Source organism: Anas acuta, chromosome Z, assembly GCF_963932015.1.
Source record: "Anas acuta chromosome Z, bAnaAcu1.1, whole genome shotgun sequence".
Classification (NCBI taxonomy): Eukaryota; Metazoa; Chordata; class Aves; order Anseriformes; family Anatidae; genus Anas; species Anas acuta.
The window spans coordinates 44,349,872-44,377,170 of record NC_089017.1 but is presented as its reverse complement, the minus strand read 5'-3'; the positions used below and the strand labels follow the sequence as shown (position 1 = coordinate 44,377,170).

Sequence of the window (27,299 nt, the reverse complement as noted above, 5' to 3'; positions counted from 1 at the left end):
TTATTATTATTATTATTATTATTATTATTATTATTATTATTATTATTATTATTATTATTATTATTATTATTATTATTATTATTATTATTATATTTTATTGTAATGAAGCCAAATTAATAGGTATTCCTTATTACTTAAGTTATATGAGGAAATACATACGAGATTGTGATTCTTCTTTCCTCAGTATTAGGAATTTCTATTCAGGAATAGAAATTATTTGTAATAGTAAAGAAGGAAAAACAAGTGTTTATTTGATTTAAGAATATTTCCTAAACCATACTCATTTTGGAATTAGGATCTGTGGTCTAAGATTATGCCTTGTCTGCTGCTACATTTTCCTTTGTATTTGGCAGGTGGTTTTGTTTGGTTTTATTTGTTTGTTTGTTTTTGTTTTTTTCAGTTCTTAAAGTAGAATACAGAAACGAAGTTCAAAGTATTTTTCCTAAGAGATATACCAGGCTTTGAGTTTAGAATGCTTATTTTTGTGACACTTGTATAATGGCATGTCAAGATGTCAAGTCCAGTATTATAATGAATTAATAAGATTAGTTACAGACTTGTGATCTAAAAACTGAAAATTCTCGGTGTTAATTGGAAATGAGAGAAATTATTTGTTTCTAAATGAAATACAGAAATGGATTAGTTCTAAGTGGCTGTACTTGAGCAGGTGGGTTGCAGGAGATGACCTCTAAAGGTCCCTTCCAACCTCAATCATTCAGTGAGCTGTATATAGGTGTATAGGTGTCAGGTTCAGAGGTGTGCAAGTTCTTGTCAAATATCCTTTATCAAATATGTTTCCTAGTTAAGAAAGAAGCACGTTGTACCATGTTTGTGGGGGGAGGGAGAGTATGAGACAGGGGAAGAGTGGCAGAGGCAGAAGCATGCAAGAAAGCAGATGGGGTCTGACAAATAATACAAATTTTTGAATTCCTCATTTCTGACAATGCACATAAAATACCTTGGAAATGAGTTGAGGACCTGATCATATAGCAGAGACCAGAGTCCACTGTGTTTTCCTTTCATCCATACAAGGCCATAGAAAATGGTTAGTAAATAAAATATTTTAAAACCTTTTTATATCAAGATGAAACAAATATCTATTCTTTAACATTTGTGATAAGATAACATTTGTGAAAGCTATCAGCAAAGCTTTTGGCAAAGTGTAGTTTGTAGCAATATAAACTATGCAGAAAAGTTCATGAAAATGAGTTTAAATTATTTTCCAGATAAGAGTGTGCACATTTGTTACTGTTGTTCTGTGTTACTGCATTAACAAAGTCTTACCACTCCTTATTTTTCTTGTTGACAAAAGTAGTGGCAGATTAAAAGTCAGTTTGAATTCAGGCATATAAGCATCATTTTCTCTGTGTGTACGCAGCCATACAACTTTCAACAGCTGAACAACCCATTTCAGAAAACATCCAGAATTAAGAAACAAATGCTTATTTTATTCAGTTTGTGAGTCTGATTAAAATTTTTATAGAGGTCTCACATTGCCAATGCAGAAGACAAAATGAAAAGTGATATGAATCAGCTCTTCCTTCACAGTCAATAAAGCTGAAATTAAAAGTGCTATGCACCACAAAAAGAATTACCTTAAAGTCTGACCAAAAATGAGAGTGAAGATTGGTACTAACATGGAATCATGCTTTCTAAGTTTTCTGCTCAGCACTTGCAAATAAGTTAGGTATACATATAAATGCTAGTAGTGTATTTTTGCATGTACACATTTTGATATAGCTCAGATTTCATTCTAGAAAAGATATTACTTGCCTATGTAGAATTATGCAACAGAAATAACACATACAATATATACACCCTAATTAAATATTCCTGTGCAATTGTATCTAATATCATGAGAATTTGTGTTGTACTGTGAAATAAAAGTGATAAACGAAGTGCAAATAGGTCAGCAAGGCTATGATGAAAACATGTAACTAAGAAAACAGGCAGATAAAACAGGAATCAGTTTCTAAGTTAAAACTAATTTTGGAAATAAGTTCATTGTATGTGTGAGCATTGTAGCACGGGAAATAAAAGTAACACTTACTAATTTTAAGCATAGACTAACTCTTATTTTTAAGCACTGTCCTAAAAGTCCTTAATTTTCATTAGATTTCATAATTCTTTATGTGCGGTACTTGTAAATTGGTGCTTTTATTACTGTTTAGCAAGGAATGTTTGCTACAAAACACAAGATTTAAGCAGGTCAGATTGATTATTCCTTTCTATTTTCAAGAGCTGTGAGAAAATACAAACTTTTTTTGTCCTTTTTAAAAAAATAAATAAAATAAAATGAATTGCGTTCATTGCCCTATCATAGCAAAACATGCATGTTGCTTTTCCTGTTCTCAGCTTCTCGTTATTTTAACAGTAATGACCTTAACACAAGGATTTCCTGGATACTAATGAACAGTTGAGTTATTTAATTGATGTGATGATGAAATGCTATCAAGTGCTTCTAGCAATATGTAGACCTGTGGAGACCTGTGGCTTATTGATGGTTATTGCTTATAAAACAATAGCACCTGTAAGCTTTTTCTGTTTTATCATTGGTGTTAAATTCACACATGAATACAAGAGAGATGTTTACATCACATTTGTTATTCCAGAAACAAACAAACAAACAAAACACCATTTCGCAGTTAGTAAATATGGATCATGTATAACAATCTTATAAGTGAATAGTAGAAATACAACACGACAAAAATATACATGTATATGCAGAACAATTCAACAAGAACTATCAGATTTGTAACTGAGTGTTTTTCTGAATTAGATTCTTCCACTCTAACCTGGATTTATTAGTAATAACTGTTCAGTGCCTTACTTACACCCGATTGTTTTTTAAATAAATGCTTAATTCCTGGATTGTATCTTAACACTTTTATTTTGAAAAATAAAAAGAAGATATTCCTGTGCTGACATATGACATTCTGTTTCATAGTCACTTGATAGCATTTCTATTTGGTTTCTCTTCTCTTTAGTTTCCTTAAAATCAAAACAGTGATGTGGAAATGACTGAAGCAGCAGCAACTAAAGTTTGCTGCAGAAGATAATATTCTCATCCTTATTTACTTTGGAGAAAGCAGAAAGCAATTAAGCAATTATTGATCTTAAAACGTGACCTGATAGAAAAAAGTGGCAATTTTATTCCCATAAAAAAGATACATAATTTATTGAACAATAATATGTCCTGTATGGTACTGCAAATTGAAAGCATAGTTGCTTTCAACGTCTATAAGTACCTTATTCAGTAATGTCGGAAACAAATGCCTTAATGTAAAGTAATTTAAATAGTTTAAACAGAAACAGTAAGACATTATGCCAAATCATATGTAACTCTAATTTCGTAAGATAAAGATGGAATCTTTATCTAATAAGATAAAGATGGAATTTTGTCCTTCATGAGATGACAAGTTGAAATTTTGAAAAAGTTTTTCAAACCTTGAGTATTAATATTCTTAAGATGATTTGAAGGGATCCCATGATAACATTAATGGGAGTGAAACAGTGACTTCCCTGAGAAAAGATATCAGTGAAAGTATTCTGATTTAGAAATTAATTTAAAATATTTTTTATATTTTCTATTTTTCTTGGAAAAATGGGGTTTGGCCAAAATGACATTGTTTTAGTACTCTCCTGGAGAGAATTACTAAATTTTGCACAGAACAAAAGACCAAATTCACAGCTCAATCTTGTCTACTTCCCTCTTATTTTGATACAAATGCCTCTTTTCTTGGTAGGTTTTCCTCATCAGAGTTTTTTTGCTTGCTCATCTTAGTTGTAGATGTATTGTTCCGTTTGTTTTATAGCCTAGATAGATACACTAGTGTGCTGAATTTCCCTCCTGCATTGCATTACTTTGTACAGAAAATCCTCTTTTACCAAAAACTAAGCAGAGTAGGGAGTCTGGGTCTGGGATACCACTCCCCTGCACACAGCTGTATGCTGTGGTACGTAACGCTTCTTTTAAAGATAGGGAAGACAATGCAAGGTCCACTGCTCTCCAGGGAGAAGATGTTGCTCCATGTGAGCAGCATGACCCGACTGGACCTTGGCACTTTCAAGTACGTTTGTTTTGTTTCTCCACTGGGAAGAGGATTGACCCATAAAGTTTTAAAATAAAACGGGAGTTAATTACCATTAATAATAGAATGTTTAAACCTAAAATACCAATTTTTAAATCTTGTAAAATCACTGGTTATTTTTAGCACAAGACTGTTCTACAGTGTTAATGGAGTTTATAGTCTTAACATTTATTACACTGTGCTGTAGTGGTACGCATCAGTGGTGTCTTATGCAATTGTATTGCTGCCAGTCCATAGACCTATTGCCATTGTTTCCCATAGAAACAAAACATAACAGTATAAATATGAATAGGAGAGAGGATGATTACAGGAATGACTCACATTAACTTACAACATTAAATAAGAAATTTTGGACAAGACTTAAACTGTTGAAGTTCTCTTAAACAGTCTGATGCCAAACATGCAATTTCAATGAAGAGGAATGTGTAGAACTTGTTGTCCAAAAGGTGACTTCAAGCATATTTTACTTCATATGATTATTACAGACCTGATTACAAATAAAATAAAATAAAATTAAATTAAAAATTCTTCACAGAAGGGTCTATTCAGAATGTACTATAGAAAAATACTGTAAAATACGCTGTTCTCAGTGTCTGAATATCTTTCTTGACCTGATGATGCTTTTGAATATTAATTAGGCCAAGAAGACAATGATTCATCTAAAAAGAACAAGCTTTTTCTGTTTGTTAGAATCATTAAATTAAGTGGTGAACATCTGTATAAAATAAGTGCTTAAGTTAGTATGACAGTAGTATTGTCACATTTTGAGATGGAGGAAAAAGTAGATATATTAATTAGAGGGAAAGAATTCTGAACCAGAATTTGTTGAAGTTTTGATATAATTCCACAGATCTTGAAGAGTGTCCTGTGAAAATTACATTTCCCATGTCTTGTATGGGTCATAGAAGTGACTACCTAGGAAAAGAGACAAAGCTTTTGTCATAAATTAATTTAGTGAATTGTGCTGGAGTCTGTCAGTCTCACTAGGCATTAAAACACTGTTTTAATTTCAAGTTATGCTTAGCACACACAGATTTGCCAAGGATATCTTCCAAAAAGTGCTTCTGAAACATGTTCCAGTTGAAGTTCATGTATAGTAGCATCCATAAATATCTTCGCAGAGTTATGTGATTTCACCTACCTGTTAAATTATCCAAACAGGAAGTAAAAGGAGGCCAGAATCACTACTGACAATGCCTTTTTTTTGTTTTGTATTGGCCTTTTTTCATGTATTTTGGCAGCTCTTCGAGATGCTGGTAAACAGTCAATTAATAGTGACTGGAAGATAGAGCATTCAGGAACATTCAATATTGCTGGGACCACCGTCCATTATGTTCGAAGAGGTCTCTGGGAGAAGATATCTGCCAAAGGTCCCACAACATCACCTTTACATTTACTGGTATGACAATGTGGGTTTTGTTTTGTTTCGCCTTTTTTTTTTTTTTTTTTTTTTAACCTGATTCCTATCCTATAGTGTGGGACCTATTTTTTCCAGGCTTCTGAAGATAACGGGATCTATGAGAGATGTACCTGCTGATCTGTCAGCCCAGTTCTAAAAAGTTCTTTTAAATCCAATAATAAACTTCATGTTATTGAGGCAGAATGGAGGGCCTCAGAATTCCTACAAATTTCATACAAAGCTGATGTGCAGCTTGAGCAGAGAAATTCAAATTAGGATCAGATATTTTCTATCCTCTTGGCACACTGGCTGACGCTACAGCACAGTATTGCCATTTTAGGGTTGTAATCACCAAATTCTCCATTGAGTAGTAGAGTTTTGACACATTTCAGTGTAGGGAAGGCGAAGTTGATAGCCAAAGAGACAAAAACAAAAGGAAAAATGAAGAAATGATGAAGAAGTACTTCACAATTCAAAATCTTTTAAGTGTAAGAAATCATTTTGTATATCCAAAATAGTTTGAAATTTGATTCATCTAGGAAAGATATCTTTTTTAGAGCACTGGAAACATAGGATATGTAATATATCATTCCCCAGATTTCTGGTGTATATATATATATATTTTTTTTACAATTTTACATGGAGAACTTTGTGACTGTTATGTTAAATAAAATCTTTTTTTCCCCCCATTGTTTTGGGTTGGATACTTCTATTAATTAGTTTCATCTACAAAATCTATCAGAAGGGTCTAAAGGCTACAGTGCATTAAGTCATTCTGGCATGCTCTTCAAGATTATCTCTTCTCAAGTCCAAGTTTGTCTTCAATAGTTCCTGCGCACATAGAAAGATTTTCCTTCTCTATAATTACAGGTGCTGCTATTCCATGACCAGAACTATGGTCTACACTACGAGTACACAATCCCACTGGATCCTCCTCCTGAGAATCAAAGCTCTAAAGTACCAGAGCCTCTTTTCATGTGGACTCATTCTGGCTGGGAGGACTGTGATGCTGTATGTGGAGGAGGTAAAAATTTTTTAAAAAAGCACACACACACGCTGCATCTACAATATTTGTAATGTATATATATATATATTCATGTATATATATGATGACTAAAACAAATGATATATTAATATTTCAGACTGATGATCACTGCAATGTATTTATTAATAATATCCTCATTGCAACTTGTATGATTCCTTAGAACAGTGGACATATTTCTGTCATGTTCCTCCTGGTTATATTAAAAGAATACTGATAACTCCAGGTAAAGATTCAAACTAAATAAAGTTGGTAGAAAGAAAATGTTAGTGAAGCAACCAAAACTTGATTAAAAAAGTAAATTCAGGACCCGGTTTCCAAGAAGAAATACAAGTGCAAGAGCTAGAACAAGAATAGAAAGTTCATGTGCATTCCACTGTGTATTTGGAACTACTGAAGAAAAACGATCTGTAAAAGACATTTCAAACTACAGAAAAGCTGAACCCCAATCTCAGATCAAATATGTACCGTTAGTAACATGAGTTGAGATCCAGAAGCATATGGAACAAATATTGCAACAGCAGATATTAGTATGCTGATGCAATAGTTTTCCTATGTTTATGTTTATGAACCATAAAAAAATGTGAATTTGGAAAAAACAAAATGCAAATATGAAAACAAATATTGGAACATGAGCAATATTACTGTAACAAAATCCTTTAAAATTGGTAACTATTTAGAAGCTGGTTATTAGAAAAGGTGATTACAGTGGGAAACATGTAAGAGTGTTTTTGTGAATGCTACCTATAGAAATCTGTTTACATGTTGTAAATTAATTAGTCGGGTTTACATGGTGAATACTAGATTGATTATTGATACCTGTCTTTCCAGCTTACAACATTGATAATCACGGCTGCTGTGATCAGCAGTCCTGAAAATTGCTATGCACCTTGTAGTTCAAATAAGAAAGCCTGGAAATGCTTTGCCTTCTCATAACAGCAACACAAAGAACACTGTGTTCTAGCTACTTTGACTCTGTGAACAGTCCTGGTGTCACGACAGATTACTGTAGTTTCCATAAACATGCCTTTTGTGGTTTGGTAAGAAAGCTTCTTCCCTGAAGGCATTTTGTACGTGGTGCTAGTATCATCCTCTGTTTCTCCATAGTGCACTCATACTCACTTGGAATATTCATGCTTTTTACAGTTTCCTGAAATATTTTTAGAATAATTTGAATGCTACCACAATCTCTCATTATTGCCTCAGTTATTTCTAAAGTTACCTATCATCTGGAAAAGTCCTGAAGTGCAGTATGTCAGTGATTTTTTTTTTCTACATTAATGCTTAAATAAATATTGAAGTGTTTTACTGTAATGTTTATTTATCATATTTTTTTCTGTTGTAACTGGCCATCACGTTTTGTTATTGTTTAAAATAGCTGAGTTAATGCAAAGTTCCATGAAAGGTATTTTTACTGCAAATATTCTGAAATACAAGTGAAAGATTTTTCATACCTTAGGCAAAACAACTTTAATTCTTCTTTTAGTTCTTTGGTTTAATAAGAACTAACAATGAAATTGAAATGATGCATATTGTACCCTGTGTAAATATTTGTGCTTGAAATTTTAACACCAGTATTTTGATAAATCTGATTAAAGTATATAACAATTATCAGTAGTTTTCATTAAATGTTTAAAATGTATGTCAGGATGAGAAGTATTCATGAAGCCATGTGGCTTTGTGCATGTTTATACATGTAACTCGTCTGTAACCTCCTGTGTTGCAGAGAAGCTTTGTTAGTATGGGAGGGAATATGAATACACAGATGTATATGTAAATGCACAAAAAAATGTCAAACATTTCAAATGCTGTGCATGATATATTAGTTACATGTGCTCTCACGTACACAAACGCTGTGTAAAATGTCAGTTGTGGTCAAACACATAATGAATATTTATAGCTTCACTGCTCAACCCACAGACACATTTCTGACCACTAGCAAATACTGAATTCTTATGTCTGCCCTGCTCCTGCACACACCCTGTTTGTAAGTAAACTTCCAGATAGAAACAGGGTGTTATAACGTAACTATAGGAACAAATGGTTATGAAGTTATTTTCTACTAACTAACATCTTTAATGCAAGGCTTGCTAGTTTCCTAAAAATTATGCTCCCATCTGATTACAAGCTACTGCTTGTTGTAAGTATTACGTTAAATTCTGATTTCTTACCCGTTCAGCTTCAAGAGACACAAGGTCCCAACCCATCCATCAAAGCACAGTTTGTGTAATAGAACATGCATTACTCCACAGGCAGTACCCAGCTTCCTAAATGATTACCCTACAGATCAGATCAGTTATATGGCTTCTTTTCTTTAGCCCACTGAGAATGGTGCAGTTGGAGAATGGTGCAGGCTCCTTACCAAAGGCTTTATGAGCTGAATCTCTTTGGCTGAGAGCTGGCCACATGTGCCAGCGTACTGCTAAACGGGACAGAACTTCTAAACTACTAATCAATACAGAGGGCAGGACTTGTTATTCCTTTCCTTAACTTATATATTAATGGAAAAGCATATCTTCTCCTTACTGTGCAATTTTTCTGCAAGTCATTCTCAACACTAGGGTCTTGGTGGTTGAGAAGGAAACAAGAATGCCAGTTAAGACTAAGGCTTTGGCCTATGACTTGTTGCAGGAATAAAGCAGCAATACTCTGTTGACAGTGGTGTGTAAATACTGGAATAAGAAAATACCTTGTTCCCTACAAACTTTAATATCTCCATTGGACTCATTGCTACATTTGTTTTTCACTTCAGATTAAGGCATATGTAGGTTTTACACTTCTTTTTTTCCAAACTGACGATAAAATAACTGTATCTGATAAGGATACCACTGTCCTTCCTTTATTAACAAAGTTGCATATTCCTGGTTTCTCCACATACCTGCTTTATTTTTTTACTAGGTGAAAGAAAAACAACAGTCTCTTGTACAAAGATTATGAACAAGAATATCAGTCTTGTGGACAACAAGAAGTGCAAATATTTAACAAAACCTGAACCACAGATCCGAAAGTGTAATGAACAGCCATGCCAGACCAGGTAATACTGATTTGGTTAACTTACACTGTCATAAATAACTAGAAGTAAAAATCTCAGGAGCTACAAAGACAAATGACTGCCTCTGGCATTGAATGTGCAGTAAATACATAGAACAAAATACAAAGAACATACATAGGAGAAAAGGTTATAGTGTGAAATATACAGAACACTGAAACATTGGCTGCTGTTTCTCCTGAGTTTTAATGAAAGAGTCATTAAGTACATGTCTAAATCAATTCTCATTCAATAAAGCAGCTCATTACTTTCCTCGATAGGAGTTCTCACTGGCTGATGTGTACTATGAATTGAAATTTAATTGCTGTTTATATAACAATGGATTTAATAACATGGTTATAATTAATGATGTATTGTTATATTTTGTTGTTGTAGCTTAGTCGGGGCTGTACTCCTTTAAAAGCACTCAGAAATATCTGAGTGCACAAAGCAGTAAATAAATAAATAAATAGATAAACAATCTGTTAATCTGTTCATCTCCACTGATTTAACCCAAAGTGTAGAAAGCCTTCCCCTCACTCTTCTACTACCACTGCCCTCAATCCCTTGTCAATATGCAGACACTAGACTCTGACGGTTGAATGATGGAAGAAGCAGAAAGAGTTGTTTTTCTCTGAATTTCACCAAGTGAGGCAGCTGCAGCATATGTCCTGTAGAGTACTCCTCCCACCCCTCTGTCTGGCATACCTGCAGCCAAGCTGGCAGCTTGTTCCTATCAGTGGCTGGCCAGGATGGTGTGATGGCCCGTTTTCAGGGTTTGCCATCTTTTTTTTTCTTAATGGCAGCTAAGAACCACAACTAAGGAAGTCCCGAGTTACTGTGCAGACTTGGGACTTAGGGAAAGGTGTCTGTCACCTTTCAAGGTATGGACAGCAGCTGGCGATAGTCAGCTAAGAGTTCTGGGGGTAAGCACTGAGATGGATCTACATGAGTCATCTGGAGGAGAGGTAGGTGGAATTTTTGAAGACAATGCAAAGTAAATATAATACATATATTATTAAAGAAAGTAATGCAAAATGAACCAGCTGACATAGCTTTTTTGGATAGGATGAAATACTAAAATAGATGAAATGCAACTTACACATTTTAAGCAAGACTGAACTACTGATGTTTGGATTTCCACAGACATTACACAGTGGACAGATTTATATTTGATTATATGCATAATTGGCCAATTTCGTATTTTATTATATTAATAACATGGTATACTGAATAGGTAGAAATGAAATAGTCTGATCTTTTTCTAAGGCATTGTCAAATATGTATTTTTAGCATTCTGTACTTTTTCCAGCTTATTAAATGAAAAATTGTAGGTGTTATTAATTGCTGTCCTGAGACAGGTAGAAAAATACCATGATCCAGATTTTACCACAGTATTAAGGATTCTTACAAAACAAATAGTGTTAGCTTTCAACAGAAACTGAGCTAGGACATATGGTTGCATAACTTGTTTGTTTCTGGCAATCGAAAAAATATCTTAAAGTCTATTGCATTATCTTGACAGGCTATGATTTGTAAATTGAGTCTCTGGACTGCTAATAATAATAATAAAAAAAAAATAACTTAGTTCAATGTTTCGTTTTCTTACAATAATTGTCTGACAGATGGTTGGAACAGATTTGTAGAACTTTGGTTTACCGAAGACTCCCTTGCAAATCTAGTCTCCTGAGGTATACTTGTGTGCTGCATTAATGGCAGAACTTTTTGATTTTTAAGGGCATGTGGCCATAGTCTGGAGCTACAGAACATTTGGGGAAAATTATATTCCAGAGTGATTACTTTCCAGGTATGCGGGCTATGCCAAGCTGCATCAACCTTCCCTGTTGCTGTAATTTAAACTATGTAACCTGAGTTAGGCCTGATCCTAAAGAACATGAAGAAAACCGAGCTTCTGTACTTCCAGAGCAACAAGCTTTTCACACAGGAGCGATTCTGTATTAAAACTTATGGGACCTTCTGTACTTCTGTACTTCTTCCAGAGCAACAAGCTTTTCACACAGGAGTGATTCTGTATTGAAACTTATGGGACCTTAATTGAAGGGCATATGCATTTGACAAATAGGTAGTCATATAGATAGACAGAACATAAAAAAAAAATAAATACTGTCTGATCCATCATATTTGAAATGTGTGTGATTGTATTATGGAACTTTTCTAATTGGAATTATAATGACAAGAGAGTACTCTAAAAACATAGAAACAATGGACTGGGAATTAAATGATATGAAGATTAACATATTATTTAAATGTAAGTTATGCTAGATTAGTAATCAGTCTGTTAACACAGTTACAGACAGTTAACTTAAAAGGAAAGAGAAAATTTGTAAGTATGTTTTGGGTAACCAAGTAGTGCTAAGCAAGGGAACAGATGACCTAATAGGACTTCTTCCTTCCTAATTTCTTCTTACTGTATTGCCTGTATTTCTTTGTAGATGGATGATGACTGAATGGACTCCATGTTCAAGGACATGTGGAAAAGGGACCCAGAACAGACAAGTAGCCTGCACACAGCAGCTAAGAAATGGGACCCTGATCAGAGCAAGGGAGAGGGATTGCCTTGGGCCAAAGCCTGCTTCTGCACAGCGCTGTGAGGGCCAGGACTGCATGACTGTGTGGGAGGCAGGAGTCTGGTCTGAGGTGCTGCATTTATTTTTATAAATAATCCACAATGATTATTTATGCCTTACTGTGTTCTGAGAATGAGATTTTTTTCACCAGCAAGCGGCTTAGTTCAGCCTAATGATTTTCAGGTTCCTCATGCAATGACTTGGCAAAAGGATCAGGGACTAGGAAAACAAACCATGTAGAACTACTATATTTTACCTAGTTAATGTCCTGAAACAGTTTCATTTGGACATTTTTCAAGCACATATAATCAAGTATATCCTGACCTTGGTAGCAGGTAACTAGGGGCAAATGGATTTAAGGCAGTCACTTATCAGCTACCAGAACTTGGGTTCAGAGTGTGAGCATCTGTGAGATACTGTTGTACCAACAGATGTTATTAAGAAGGTTGCTGCTGTTGAAATGCAGAGAGGCTATGAAGGCAGTTGTTTGCAAAAAGGACATTTCCTTCCATTCCTCTCTCTTCTTACCTCTTTTCCTAAGAACAGCAAAAACAGTGAACCTGTAAATATAGAACCTGTAAATAACACAATTTTGGATCCATTGTATTCTGAAGCATTGCTGTTGAATGTAGTTACTATTCAAAAAGCTTTATTATCTTAAGATATTTTAATATGTGTGTCCATTTGGTTTTCTTCTAAAAAGCTTCTTAAAGTAGTTGACTGCAGAGGAAGAGGGGATTTGTTATCATTGTCATCTGGACAAGCTGAAAGTATTTATTTAGATCTTCTGCCTCCATTGGAAGAATACAGCAATTCTAAGTGCTTCCCACACTACAAGCTGTGCTATGAGTGCCATCAGGCTCAAAACAGCAGCTTCTGAATGTGGGTACAGAGCATTGTTCAGGTTCCTGTGCTCACTTGATCCTCAAGTGAGAAAGAGCTATGACATAGGAAATGTTTTCAAAGAGTTAAAAGAAAGATGTTAAGGTAGAGATAAGAGGAGCAAATAGCCACAGTTCTGGTTTGGTACAGAGGTTTAAAACACAAAAGTTAGTTGTGGGAAGAATGGTATACACTTCCATTTATTCTATTCCATTATCACACTTTCCAGGTGTGAGAAAGAAATCCACTTTTTTTAGTTGGTTGTTATATGACAAATATATATGACATATGACAAATAAGTAAGTATATTTCTTCTGGAATTAATAAATATATTTTGAAGAGTGAGGTGTTTCCCATGGCGATTCCTACTATCACTGTTATATTGGAAGTTAGCCATTACTGCTTCCTGCAGTTATAATCAGTTTGGCAAAGGATAATTTTGATCTGCAAGCAGTGGGATGATCAAAACCAGTGATAATGTTTTAAGAAGGAAATGGCATAATTTTTGGCAGTGTAAATAGGAATAGTGGGGAAAAAAAACACATAGATTAAGACCTTCTGTGCAACTTGAAGACTTGTCACATGCTATATATGCAAAGAATTTGAATTCAGTCTGGATTCTTGTGTAGATTTACAGCATTTTCTTTTACATTTTAACTTTTTTCTTCTTAAAATAATCTGTTAGCTACTAGTGAAATTTATTTGAAATTGTTTCATGTCTTGTTTGCATTATTTATTATTTAGATTCTCTATACATTATTTAGATTCTCTTTCATTATATCTCCCTTAATTCTTTGAACAATGATTGCATAACAGTTTTACTGCAACATTTTGCATTTGTTTCATCATAACTTTTCAAATGTTTTCTTATCCAAATGCAATTTTTAAGGCTTATTTTTTTCCTTAAGGAAATAATCTTTGATCAAATTATATATTTTCAGATGAAAATGCAAATATAATCATTCTGATGAGGAATTTTTGTTCATGTGTTAGTTTTTAACAAACTTTCTATCTATGCAATCGAGGATTAGAAATCGGGAAATCACTGAAGTCCTGAATTAGATATGGTATCTTGGCAGAGGGCATTAGAAGGAAATAACAGGGGGTAACTATGCCTTTTTTAGAAAGCTGCAAAACGTCTTTTTTTCAACAGTGCTCTGTAAAGTGTGGTAAGGGAGTACGGCATCGGACTGTGAGGTGTACAAATCCCCGCAAGAAATGTGTTTTGTCCACGAGACCTAAAGAAGCAGAGGACTGTGAGGACTATTCCAAATGCTACATCTGGAGAATGGGAGACTGGTCTAAGGTGAGTCATCCTTAATACTAGCTTCCCATAGATTTGCATAGATTTTGCAAACTGAATTCTCTGTAAGTATTGTATCTATCAGATGTGTAGGACCCTCCCATTTAAGGGAACAATAAGACTGCGAAACAGAAAATAACTGAAACATAAAGGCACACTGTGGCCAAAGTATAAATAAAAATCAGGAATGTGAAGACAGCCTGAGGTGCATCTTCTATATTAAGCAAATGTGATATAAATTTACTGTTTCTAGCAGGCAGTCAAAAAAATTATGGAATTAAAGAGTAAGGGATGCATTCAGGTATCTGTGTTTCAAAGATACCTATCAGGATTACTCCATTTTTAGACCTGTTTGAAAATATTGATAGCAATTGATTAAGCAAATCAGCAGTAATCATGTCTGTAATCTTTCTTTATTTTCAGTTTAATGTATTTTCTTGTCTGCTTCTGGCTTGATATCTTACTGAGAGAATGTATCATGTGCACTGTATACTGTGTTTGGCTCACAGCAAGAGCTTCCTGAATATGTCTGGATTATACCATACAGGCTATCAATTGGCTGTATGTAGTACATGCTTTGGTGAGATGCTCTATTGTATTTATTCGCCACTTCCATTTCTATTATAGGCTGGCAGGAACCTAAAGGTTGCTGTTGTCTGTCCTAATTCTGTCATGCATTTCCCATGATAATTTGGAATCTGTTTCAAGTGTTGCTTAACAAAATGTTTCTGGCCAAATAACTTAATTTCCACTACTAAACATTTAGAACAATTTGCTTTGGACATCCCATCCCCCGCTACCCCTCCATGCCTTTTTCCCAAACAGGGGTGTTTGCCATTTAGATGTTACCCAACTGTAATAAATTCTAATTCTTATCCTCCACTGTAGGTCCATTCAAACTCATAGTTTGCAGGTTTCATTAATTTGTATTTGCACATCTTATTCTTCCATGTTTCTTATAAGATATACTCTTCAGCCTCATAAGGATGCACCTTCACAGAACCACAGAATTGTAGGGGTTGGAAGGGACCTTGAAAGATCATTGGGTCTAACCCCCCTGCCAAAGCAGGTTCCTTAGAGCAGGCTGCTCAGGTAGACATCCAGACAAGCCTTGAATATCTCCAGAGAAAGAGACTCCACAACCTCCCTGGGCAGTATGTTCCAGTGCTCCATCACCCTCATTGTGAAGAAGTACTTTCGCATGTTGGTGTGGAACTTCCTGTGCTCCATTTTGTGGTCATTACCCCTTGTCCTGTCCCCACAAACCACTGAAAAGAGGTTGGCCAAATCCCTCTATCTCCCACACTTTTAAACATCTATAAACATTTATAAACATTAATAAGATCCCCTCTCAGTCTTCTTTTCTCCAGGCTGAACAGACCCAGGTCTCTCAGCCTTTCCTCATAGGGAAGATGCTCCAGACCCCATATCATCTTTGTGGCCCTCCTTCAGCCTATTCGATTTCCATGTAGACCATTTAATATCTAGGAAGCACCTCTTACTGTCTTTTTCTGAACACCTGATGTAACTGTCAGTAAGCCATTTCCATGCCATGAGGGCTTTGATTTCAATGAGATACATAAGCACAGGCCAAAAAGCATCAGAAAATATTGGATAGATCTGTGATCAACTGTGGTTTTGGACTAGGAACCTACCTCAACATGTGATACAGCTTAAAATATCCAAAACATGCTGAAATTCTGAAAATGACTCTTGAGAGTCGTGTTTGTTTTTTTTTTGTCATATCACAGACCATAGTTCAGAGAGATTCTAATTTTTTTTTGCTTCTGTTTGTAACTTTTGCACACGCCTCTTCTACTTTCAGTGCATTAAAAATTACTGCAGAAGCTGTTTAACTTGCTTGTATGGAGAAGTATTTAATATATTTTTAGTTGTCTTTCATGTGATGTAACAGCTGGAAACAAGGACTAAAGCCAACAGAGTATGACTAGCCAGTCTTCCAAGAATTAGCTGCAAGTACTCTGTGGGCAACTAGTGTTTCATAGAATTCTGCTTGGGAGCTCTTATTTTATGACTATGGGGTACAAATTGTTACCATCACATTACTGTTTATTCCATTCTCTTGTCTTATTTATGAGTTATTTTTCATATTTAAAGGATAGATGATTAAATGGTAGTGTCAAATTATGGGGGTTTCTTTGTTTGTTTGCTTTTATACTAGTGATAATTTAAAATATTTGATATTTTGGAACACCCTCATAGAAACTAGAGGATAACCCCCCTGTCTTAGCTACTTCAGAAACACAAGGTGTTATAGCCTTTTATTTTTAAAGCAACAGCCAGAATTAATCTCCAATAGTAGGGTTACTTTTACATGAGGATGTGTTTGGAAGTCTAGTATTTGCATCTCCATACCACAAAACTGCAGTAAAAACTTGCATCATTTAGCACTAGCACTAGCAGGGAGTAGACTGTGGAGAAATGACCATCTGCTTTCTTGAAGCAGTCGTTCAAATCAGCATTGCTGAGGCTATGTGAGGATGCTCAGACAGTTACGCTGTGTTCCCAGTGCCCTCTGGAGAAAATAAGGGCTTTATTCTCTAATTCACAGAACACTTTTCACAAAAATCCATGTCACAGATGAATGTACAAGAACATATTTCTTCCTGTTTAAAATTTGCTGACATCTCAAATGTTCTTTCCTACTTCTGTCAAGGCTCTAACACTGTCACCTAAATAGTACTTGAAACTTCAGAATCAGAAGATGAGGAAATATTTCATACAGAATTGACAAAAACTTTTGAACAGTAAACATGCAGCCTGAGAGTGACTTATGCAGCTGAGATTTTCCAAGATTTATACCAAAAAATAGATGCTTTAATTTCTCTACAGAGACATGAGTTCAATTTAAAATATACTTGGATTTCCTTTTTTTTCCCTGTTACTATTCTGTTCCATTACTAGAGTACATAGCAACATGAAGTCATGGCATACATATTAATATGTCTGCAATGGGGGAAACAAATGGAAAGCTCAGATAAATGTTAATCTTTGCTCACTGTTTGTTTCTACTCAGAGGTTCAGTGCAGCCTTCTGTGTTCACTGTTTTTACTCTTTAGGATCATTCTTGACATTGACAGAAGGCTGTTTCTTTGAGCAGAGCCAAGTTCCCCCAAGCTAATGCCAAGACTTGGCTTGAAAAATCCAAATGACGCTTCTCACACATTGAAACAAGAGGCTTAATGTGATCCTTATTGGCTTTGCCGCTTGCCTTGAACTCTTAAGGCATAATTTTAAATGAAGCTTAAATTGAACTGTTACTGAAAAGATAACATTATTAATAATCATGGTAGTGTTGTAATGGAGTTAATTTGTTTTAGAGGTACGGTCACATAGAGATCAAATAATTCTTTTACTTAACATTTTAACAATACCAAGATCAAAGAATATTTTACCAAAATTGCAGACTCCAGTAAGTCAATAAATACATCAATCTTTCTAAAATTCTTGCTTAATTTAAAAGTATGCTGTATAATCTGGACTGCATGGAGCATTGAACTCCACAATAGCTCTTAAGTCAGCAAGGTGGCTCAATATGCTAAATATGTCTGTTCAGTTAGACTCTGTGCCTGCCTCACTCATGAGTGTGTTGAGAAAGTAAAGAATAAAGGCTCAAACTGAGCTGCTGGATCCACCACCTAGAAACATTAGCAATTACATTTTCCCAGTAAAGAGTGTCTTTGGAATATGATGCTGAACAACATAAATGTTCCCTTCAGGTGAGGAAAGATAACCATATCTAATACAGGCCCAAAAGGGGCATGTTGTAGCTCACTCTTAACAGCAGCCATGTTCTTTACTAAACTGCACATTTACCACCCATTTCAAGGCTATACAAGCTTTAGGTCATCCTCAGGGGAATTCATCATCTAAGGAGAAACAAGGAGACCAGAAACTAAGGAGAAGCATAAAGGAGACCAGATAAGGTAACAGACTACAAATTCTACAGAAAGATTGGGCTAAGGAAGCTGGAGAGAAAAGATGCACTCAGGAGCAGCTGAAAAGGAAGCACCAGCTGAGTTCCTAAATAGAAATGTGGGTATGTTTATGAAGAGGATACAAATACAGCTTCTGTAATAATAATCCCAATGGTTGGAATGTAGTTTGTTTTCACACAATCACAGAATGGCCAAGGTTGGAAGGGACCTCATCTAGTCCAAATCGCCCTGCCGAGCAGGATCACCTAGAGCACATCGTGCAGGTTGGCATCCATGCACGTTTTGATTATCTCCAGAGAATAAGACTCCACAACCTCTATGGGCAATCTGTTTCAATGCTCTGTCACCCTCACAGTAAAGAAGTGAAAGCTTTTTCTGTAGTCTGAAGAAGAGAAAATGGAGGATCAAAGGTTGATTTTATTTATTTATTTATTTATTTGTTTATTTATTTATTATTTTTTTTTGTGTGAGTCTAAAGGACATCTGAAGCAACTGCTTCATTTTTATACCAAGAAATCTCAGAACTCATGTCCTATTTCAATTTTTTTTTTTAAGATCGTACATGCAGTGCCCTCTAGACAGTGGGGGTGGGGGGAGGGGCGGGAGGAGACAGGAGGAGAGGAAGTAAAGTCTCCAGCTGTTGCACGGAGACAGAATGAAACCAACAGTTCACAGAGAGATCTCTCAGCTGAGTGGTACAAAAAGCAGCTGTCAGCAATGATGATTGCTACTCTTTTGTCTGGATCAAAAATCATATAAAAATGGGGAAAATTAAAAAAGCAAATTCGGTTTTGCCAATTATTCAACCACATGGGGTATTCAAACTTTAAACATTTACAAAACATTTACAAAACTGCTAAATTTCCATAGCAAATAATCTCAAATGATTTGGTCTCCTTTAATTGAAAATTCAGAGTTAGGATGTTATTAATGCCACAGTTTTCCTGACAAGGTAATTAGCTTTAGTTTTATTCTTTGGATCCTAGTCCAAGATTGTTAGCTCTTTAAATTATGTGAGTGGAGCAGTGCTGGCCAGAAGTCAAAATGTGACACTATTAATAAGACTATGGACAAATGAAATATGTGACTTTGATGTCAATTGAATTGAAGTCAAAATAATATTGTCATCTTGTTGATAATGTTTATATTGACTTAATTATACAGTAAGATTCCAGCAAATGAGGTATGCCTGTTTCAGAAAAGAAGTATGAGCAAATCAAATGGAAGATACCAATATAATAAAATGAGAGTGGGGAGGTTTTTGTTCATTTCCAAACAATCCTGTAATATTAACATTTTTTTTTCAGATAGATAGTTTTCTCTTTCATAGATCAGTTCAGTGTACCATACTATTTTGCCTTGAATAAATATAATGTCAGTTTCTAGAAAAACAAATCAAGACCACCCTTCATAAAAGGTAAAAGCACTGACAAGACTCAGGGATTTTAAAAGTAGACATTACCCATTTTGAACATGCATAAAACTGTGCCTGCATACTGTGCTTACAGCCCATGCTGAAAGGTGCTTGCAATCCTGTCTGACAAGAGGCTTGGTAGGCAGAGAATTCAAATAGATAATCAGAAAGAAAAGAACGAAAAGCATTTTAATTCCACCTGATTTCAGCTAACCTTTTTTCTACTCTGTGTTGTAGGATGTTCTCCAGTAGAAGGTACAGCCTTTATATATTTGTTTTGAACATGCCCTTCAAGAAATTGAGTGCCCATAGCAATCTTCTCAGGGTCTACAAGAGGCAGTATAATGCAAAACAAAGGTGAACAAATGAGAAACAACAGCGACAACAAACTAACCAACCAACCAAACAAACAAACAAAAACTGATAGCCAGCAGAGGATGCTTGGCAGATGGCAACATTTAGCAGAGGCAAATCCAGCCCCATGCTCAAGGGGTCTGTGCAGTCACAGTCTCATTGCATGATGCGCAGCATGCTGCATGGTGCCATGTGAAAGAGTTGTATGAGGAAAGAGGTTCACCTACATTTCCATTGTTGTTGCCTGTTAAATCTGTACCTTCCAGAAGAAGTTAACACCGATGAGTTCAGGAATTGAATTGCTTTGGACTGTGCTGATTTTTAAACAGTTTTCGGGGAGGCATGCAGAAATATGTGTAAGAAACACAATTGAAACACAAATGAAAAGGTTGATTTGTAGGATAGCTTCATAAACATTAGCAGTTAGAGGAGGTGTAGAAAATTCTACAAGACAAGGAAATCTGAAATACATCTGGATATTTCTTACTCTGTTGTAGTAGAAGTAAAGTGGTAAAAATCCTGCTAAAATAGGTAACTGAGAACTTCACAAATTAATAACATTTTCTTCCATTTATACCCATCAATATTTCAGAAATAAATATTGTTAGTACTAGTATTAGTATGCAGTAATGGACTTTGAACCTTTGGGCAGCTTTACAAATTTTCTGGGCTGTTCTTCCAGCCATATTCTCTGTGGTTCTTAAAGACTAAACCATAGCTTTAAGTGAAGCAGTTTTGCTGCCATTTGCCTTACCAATTGTCACTCTTCAGATCTGACAGGAATAATTACTGACTGGGTTCAGGCTTACTGGTGAGAAAAGGATGTATCTGTGTAATGAAAGCAAACTTTTATTTCCAGTGAAGTTGAAAACTTGAAATTTCTATGTCAGTTTGCATGAATTTTAAGAAATTCAGTTCTATATTATGTGGTCCAACTCATCTTAAGTTGAGTAAGCTCTAGATATCCATGCTGCACACAGATAGAACATCTCTATTTTGCCATTTTCTATTGTTGACAACTAACTGTCCTTTCATGTTCTGTAATTACCTTCTGTATTGACAGCTTGTCTAGTTATTTATTGAATTACTAGATTTGGGAGTCTGGCATTGCCAAATATGATAGATGTGATACATATTTTAGTGGTGTACTAAATTCAGAGTATCCACTGATCTTTGTGATTTGACCCTTTTCTTACCATGCAAATGACTGTGTTTGAGGAAATTATTCTTCCCACAGTCTCACTGGAAAGTGATGGTCTGGGGGCTTAGCATTCTGAAAAGGGCTGCTATTCCATGTTAACATTAATGGCTTTTTTCAATGATGCTGAGAAGAGAATCAGTAATCTATAGTCCAGAAACCAGATAAACTTCAGATTTCCAAAATACTAATCTATAACAATATTTTTAATATTTTAGGAATCTTCTTTACCTACACACGATATGGTAAAAATGTGAATGCCTAGAATGATATGAATATTTTTCGAACATGCTTTAAAATTAAAAATTAATTACTTCAGCTCCCCCAAATTAAGCTGAAATGTTTGCATTGCATGACAAGTCATACAAGATACTGTCAATTGGGTAAGCTCTGGTAAAGAGATTTTTTTGGACCAAGTACTTTAAAGGCTTCTTGAAATGGTACAGAGTGACACAAAGGTATGAATTGAGGAAGGAAGTTTGATTGAATTGTTAAACACCATGTCCTTTACTTAAAATCCTCACAGAGAAAAAGATCCTACATGTGCATCTGTATTGCAACATTAATCTTTGCCACTGGATGGCTGTTGTTTTTTTTTTTTGTTTCTTTGTTTGTTTTTTTAAGTTAAGAATAAGATTAAGTTAAGGATAAGATTGGAATCAGTGTGGAGCTTGTTTAAAAACAAACAAACAAAAAGAAAAACTCAGCCATAACTATTAGAGCTAAAAGTACAAGAAGGATGCCTTTGAGTAATGGTTAAGCATTTCTGCTACAGACAGGATAGCAGGTACACTCTAAGGCTTTCCCATTGCTGCCTATTGACATTTGGACATTGTGATCTCTTGAAGGTAAGAAGCCCAGGCAAAGGAAGCAGATTTACATGTATACCTGATGGGAGATGTGTCATGCAGATATACAAAGGTAGAAATTACAGAGCACTGCTTTTCACCACCTCCTTTGCCACTGCCTACTGTCTTCCAAGCCATTCTAGTACAGACTAGATCAGACCAACTACCAATTCCCAAACTTTCTGGTTGTGATCCTTGCAGTGCCAGGCCACGCGTTACTGCTACAAGGGACTTATATATGCACATGTATGCATATAAACATCGATTTAAATAAAGAATAACATACTTAGGAATTACTGAACAGCAGTAATGTCCAATATTCAGGACTTAAACATGTGGTCTCCCAGAAATAACAGCCAATTTTTGTTAAAGTCTCCTCAGAGCTTTGCACAGGCAGGCTTCTGGAAGGCTAACACATAATTCACCAGGGAGATAAATGGTGCTTGACCAGTGAAAGCTTTACTTTACACTTATTTATACCATTACAGTGCAGAGCTTCACAGCCCAACTGTGTATCACAGAGATCTCTACTGAATGATGAGTTAACAGCAAGCATCCCTTCACTGTCCTTGTGCTGACACTAATTCTCCCTCTGTCATGCCTGGTCAAAAAAGGTTATTCTCAACAAAATTCTGTAAAATAGGGACTACAATGACCATCAGAATTTCACAGTTTCCCAAGGAGCTGTGCTGAATTTATGTGCAAAAAATACCATCAGATAACATCACAAATAAATAATAAGGAAAGGAGCTAATAGAACAGAGAAGTAACATGGCCTATGGGGGCCAGGGAGGGATACAAGAAAAACAAGAACACCAGCTTCTCTTTTATTTTCTTAGACTTTAAACTGAAATGAGTGTTACATACATACAATCCATGTTCCATGTAAGAATCTACAATCTACAATGACTTATGATATACTTGAGGCTATAGTGTAAAACAGTAGGTATTATCTCAGTATACACCTGAAAACACCAAGGCTTAGCTGGCATTTCACAGCTAGTCCCAAATCTGGAGAACAGCAGCTCCCTGACATTTTGAACCATAAACTTATTTCATCTTTTCAGTGTAGACTTTTGCTGCATGTTCATAGCGCTGTTTTCTGTTTCTTGTTTTTACTTGGTGATATGCATTGGGCAAATTATTTCATCAGTCTGTTCATGATGATGCCTAGATCCTCTTCTCTGATAGCTGACAAATCATTCCAAAACTGTCAATATGCACAGGAAAATCCAGTCACTCAATCCAGTGCTGAGACAGTCCAATAGGCGTTCTTTTGCCTGGTGTATCTCCATCACTAAGATCATCTCTCTGTCCTTCCAAAAGTTTTCTTCAGTGTCTCTGACTGTATCATCTGCCAATGTGTAATTCATTTAGCTTGTTGACTTGGGTTCTGTTAGAATTTATGTAATCCTTTTGCTCTTGTGGGATCTAGATGATTTCTATGTGCTGGAAAACTTTTTTCTTTCATGCATTTTTTATCCTATCTTTTACGCAGTTAATGTAAATACTACTACTTTAGGTGAATACTACTTTCTTGAGACAAAATTGATCCTCTAAAAAGTTCTCTTTTTGCTACAAAAATGTATATTGTTGTTTCTTGTTTGGTATTTTGTCTTATTATATGTGATTCTCGCTTTTTACTGTTTTCTAAAGATTTCTTTTTGGATACTACCTGAAAATATTTTTACATTTTAATATATTTTTTATTTATTATATATTTATATAACCAATCTTGAAAATTATTTTGAAATTACTGTTTAAATTCATTTACCAGTTTTAATGAATTGCAGGGAATATTATAGATTTTTAATTACTGGAAGAAAGATTTACTTTTCTGCCTTATCTGTGCTGTTTCAGGCTGTTGTTCAAAGATTTATGTTTAATCTCCAGAGTTCCTTCATCTAATCTTGCCACAAATAACTCCACTCATGTTGACATAAAACAGAGTTCACCCAAAAGTAATGATTGTTCTTTGGTAAATTTATCACAGGATCACAGCAACTCAGACTGGTTAACATTGTCTATTTCCTGGCCTTCTGGTAGTTCTCTCAGGACATTCATGCCTTTGGGTGACATCATCACACATAATGAAACCCTTTCAGTTCTTGAATTTCCTATTAATATAGAATTTTCTGGAGATCCATATTCTTGCATTTATTGTGTCTACATATTTTAAAGATAAAATTAATCAGCAGAAATTTTGTTGATAATTGTTAGTCATTTTCTAATTAATTTTCCTTGTTACTCTTTTAAGGATTTTTTTTTTTTTTTCAAAATTAATGGCCTATATGTGAGATCATGGTATTTCAGCCAAACAAACAAACAATAAACTCTTAAAGTTCAGTTTCCTAATTAATTGATGTTTGTTTGCTTTTTTTTTTTTTTTTTTTTAATATCATTCACATCCATTTAACTTAGTAACTTGATATCACTTCAGATCTTCATGACTTAAAATTTGGTAAATTGAATGGAATAAAGTCATTGTTAGGGATGAGCTCTTTCATTTTTACTTCTACTACTGGAAAAAAAAATCAAAAGCACTACTGTTTAAAGTCAAATACTTCATTTTATATGGTACACAACAGCTTTTTACATAGGTTTCTTTAATTTCTGAAATATATGAAAGTAGAAATTTCTGAAAGAGAGGAGTTTCATGAAGATTTGTTCCTCTCCTATGGCATTTATGTTTTTAACGGTTTCTTTCAATTGTCTTTTCATTAGCAATGCTAATGAAATGCCTTTAACTAAAGGTTTGTCCTGATGAGTTTTGATTTTCCCTGGAAGGTTTTCTACAGAACAGCCTCATGATATATTAAATTCTCAAACTTAAAGCCTTAAACTCAGAGGCTAACATTTCAATGATTTTTAAGAATTTATTTTGGACAGATTTTTAATAATCTGTCCAATTAATAATAATAATCTTTCCAATTAATAATAGTCCAGTTAATTTTGTAGAAAAAATAAATAATTACAAGATCTTCAAACCTAACTGCTTCCATATTGTCATATTCTCGTTTGGCTGTTGAATAGTTAAAATCAATGGAAGGTTTTCTTCTGTGAAACTGCCATATCTAACGTGAAAGTCCGAGATGTAATAATGTCTTATTTTCGACTACACATTAATAGCAGTAATATATACAATATGCTACAGAAATTAGTTTTTACCAGGTGTCGGCAATACAAAATTTAGTCTAATGCACAGAGGGTGAGTCCTCTTAAACAGTTTTGTATAATCATCTGTATAACCAGTTTTATCACGCAGCTCATACAAATAACTGTATTCTTCCAGTTTCTTCTCTGACATCCTTTAAAAATAACATATAGCATTAGACAAATATACAGTACCTACAGAATTGTTAAAATATCTGTAAATTGTTAAAATATCCGTATCTTGTGACAATTACTCCTTGCAGGGACAGGACAAGGAGTAGTGGTCACAAGATAGAGCACAGGAAGTTCCGCACCAACATGCAAAAGGATTTCTTCACGGAGAGGGTGATGGAGCACTGGAACAGGCTGCCCAGGGAGGTTGTAGAGTCGCCTTCTCTGGAGATATACAAGGCCTGTCTGGACACCTACCTGGGTAGCCTGCTCTAAGGAACCTGCTTTGGCAGGGGGGTTGGACCCAATGATCTTTCGAGGTCCCTTCCAGCCCCTTCAATTCTGCAATGCTTTGAAAGATATTGACAACAATTTACTAGTTCTGTAAAAGTGCTGTTCACTGGAGTTGCTTGTTTCATTGACAGAAGAGCAAAGATCCTTAAAAAATGCTTCTCATACGGTTAGCTTTCACTTCTCTCATGTAAGAGTATCACAGATATCACAGGTCTATCTTATCAAAAACAAAGTTAAACATTTGTGGTGGTTTCACCCTTATGGGCAACTAGACTGCACCAGACTGGTCTCTGAATCCCCCTTCTCAATGGAAGAGGGGAAGAAAATATGATGAAAAGGGCTCAAGGGTTAAGGTAAGGCTGCAGCATGGAGATCTGCTCATGTGCTCACAGGCTGCAGAGGGACGGCCTGCTGCACCAGGGGCCTCTCCACAGGGTGCAGGGGAACTGCTGCTCTGTGTGTGGAGCACCTCCTGCTCTCCTGCTGAACTGACCTGGGGGGCTGCAGAGGGATGGTTCTCTCCCATTTTCTCACTCCTCTCTGCTGCTGTGCTGCACAGCATATTTTATTTTTTTTTCCCTTCCTTCAATCTGCTCTCTAGAAGACACACCCAGCATTGCTGGTGGCTCTGGCCAGCAGTGGGTCCCTTTTGGAGCCAGCAGGCTCTGCTTTGACATGGGGCAGCTGCTGGGCTCTGCTCACAGAGGCCACCCCTGCAGCCCCGCTGCTACCAAACCCTTGCCACATACACCCAATACAATTTGGTTTCATCTTTGTATGTTTATTGCTTTTAAAAAACATGAAAGATAAATAAAATAAAATTTATAGAACTGCAAAAATAGACTAATGCTTCACTCAGAAGCATGTAAATAATTTTATGTTTAACCTATATATCTATAAATTAAAAGGTCTTCAGTTGATTTAGCAAGTATATCACATTTATGATTAAATATAAATGTACCTGCCTAGCTTTATCTGAAAAAACAAACAAACAAACAAAAAAAAAGAAACACTCAGTTTTTCTCTTTTCTTAGTTCCAAAGGGATCCACACCTATCTTATGTGCTACATTAATAACTCTTTAGCCTTGCAAGGGATTTCCCCTTCCAAATCCAAGGGTCTTCTTGCATAACCAGTATTACCAGTATGCATTGTGGTATTTATCACCCCTGAATGTGAAGAGGTTCTTGTCCCTCCAGTAGTTTTCATCTTTCTCACAGGATTTGTTGTACCCTAACATTATCTAGTCTAAATTCCCTATTACATACAGGACTTTGTGAATTAACCCAATGTTGCATACCTTGAGGAGGAATCTCAGCAGGCTTCCTGAACAAACTAGTAAGTAGAACTGTCCTAACAAAAGAGACTAGATTCATTGAGACGCTCAGGCTTACTCAGTCATGAAGTGAGTGATCATGTTTAACTAATTCATCTAAAAAGAAATGGGGGAACTGAACCTAGGTGTCACCTGTGGACAAAGAATTTGATATTTCCAACTTGAGTCCAGTGAGCCTGCTAAGACTGAAGCCTGACAAACCCTACTATTGATTCAGAGTAAATGATTAATGCCAGTCTA

General features: G+C 35.4%; 1 protein-coding gene across 2 annotated transcripts in view; it reads left to right on the top strand.

The window, feature by feature from the left end:
• Positions 1–27,299, top strand: part of ADAMTS19 (ADAM metallopeptidase with thrombospondin type 1 motif 19) — a 163,081-nt gene that overhangs the window by 124,320 nt on the left and 11,462 nt on the right. For both annotated transcript variants that reach the window (XM_068666760.1, XM_068666759.1), the window contains exons 17-21: positions 5,333–5,490; positions 6,361–6,514; positions 9,431–9,566; positions 12,014–12,218; positions 14,184–14,336. In XM_068666760.1, coding sequence (XP_068522861.1) covers positions 5,333–5,490; positions 6,361–6,514; positions 9,431–9,566; positions 12,014–12,218; positions 14,184–14,336 — 806 coding nt within the window. The remainder of the gene's footprint in view (positions 1–5,332; positions 5,491–6,360; positions 6,515–9,430; positions 9,567–12,013; positions 12,219–14,183; positions 14,337–27,299) is intronic.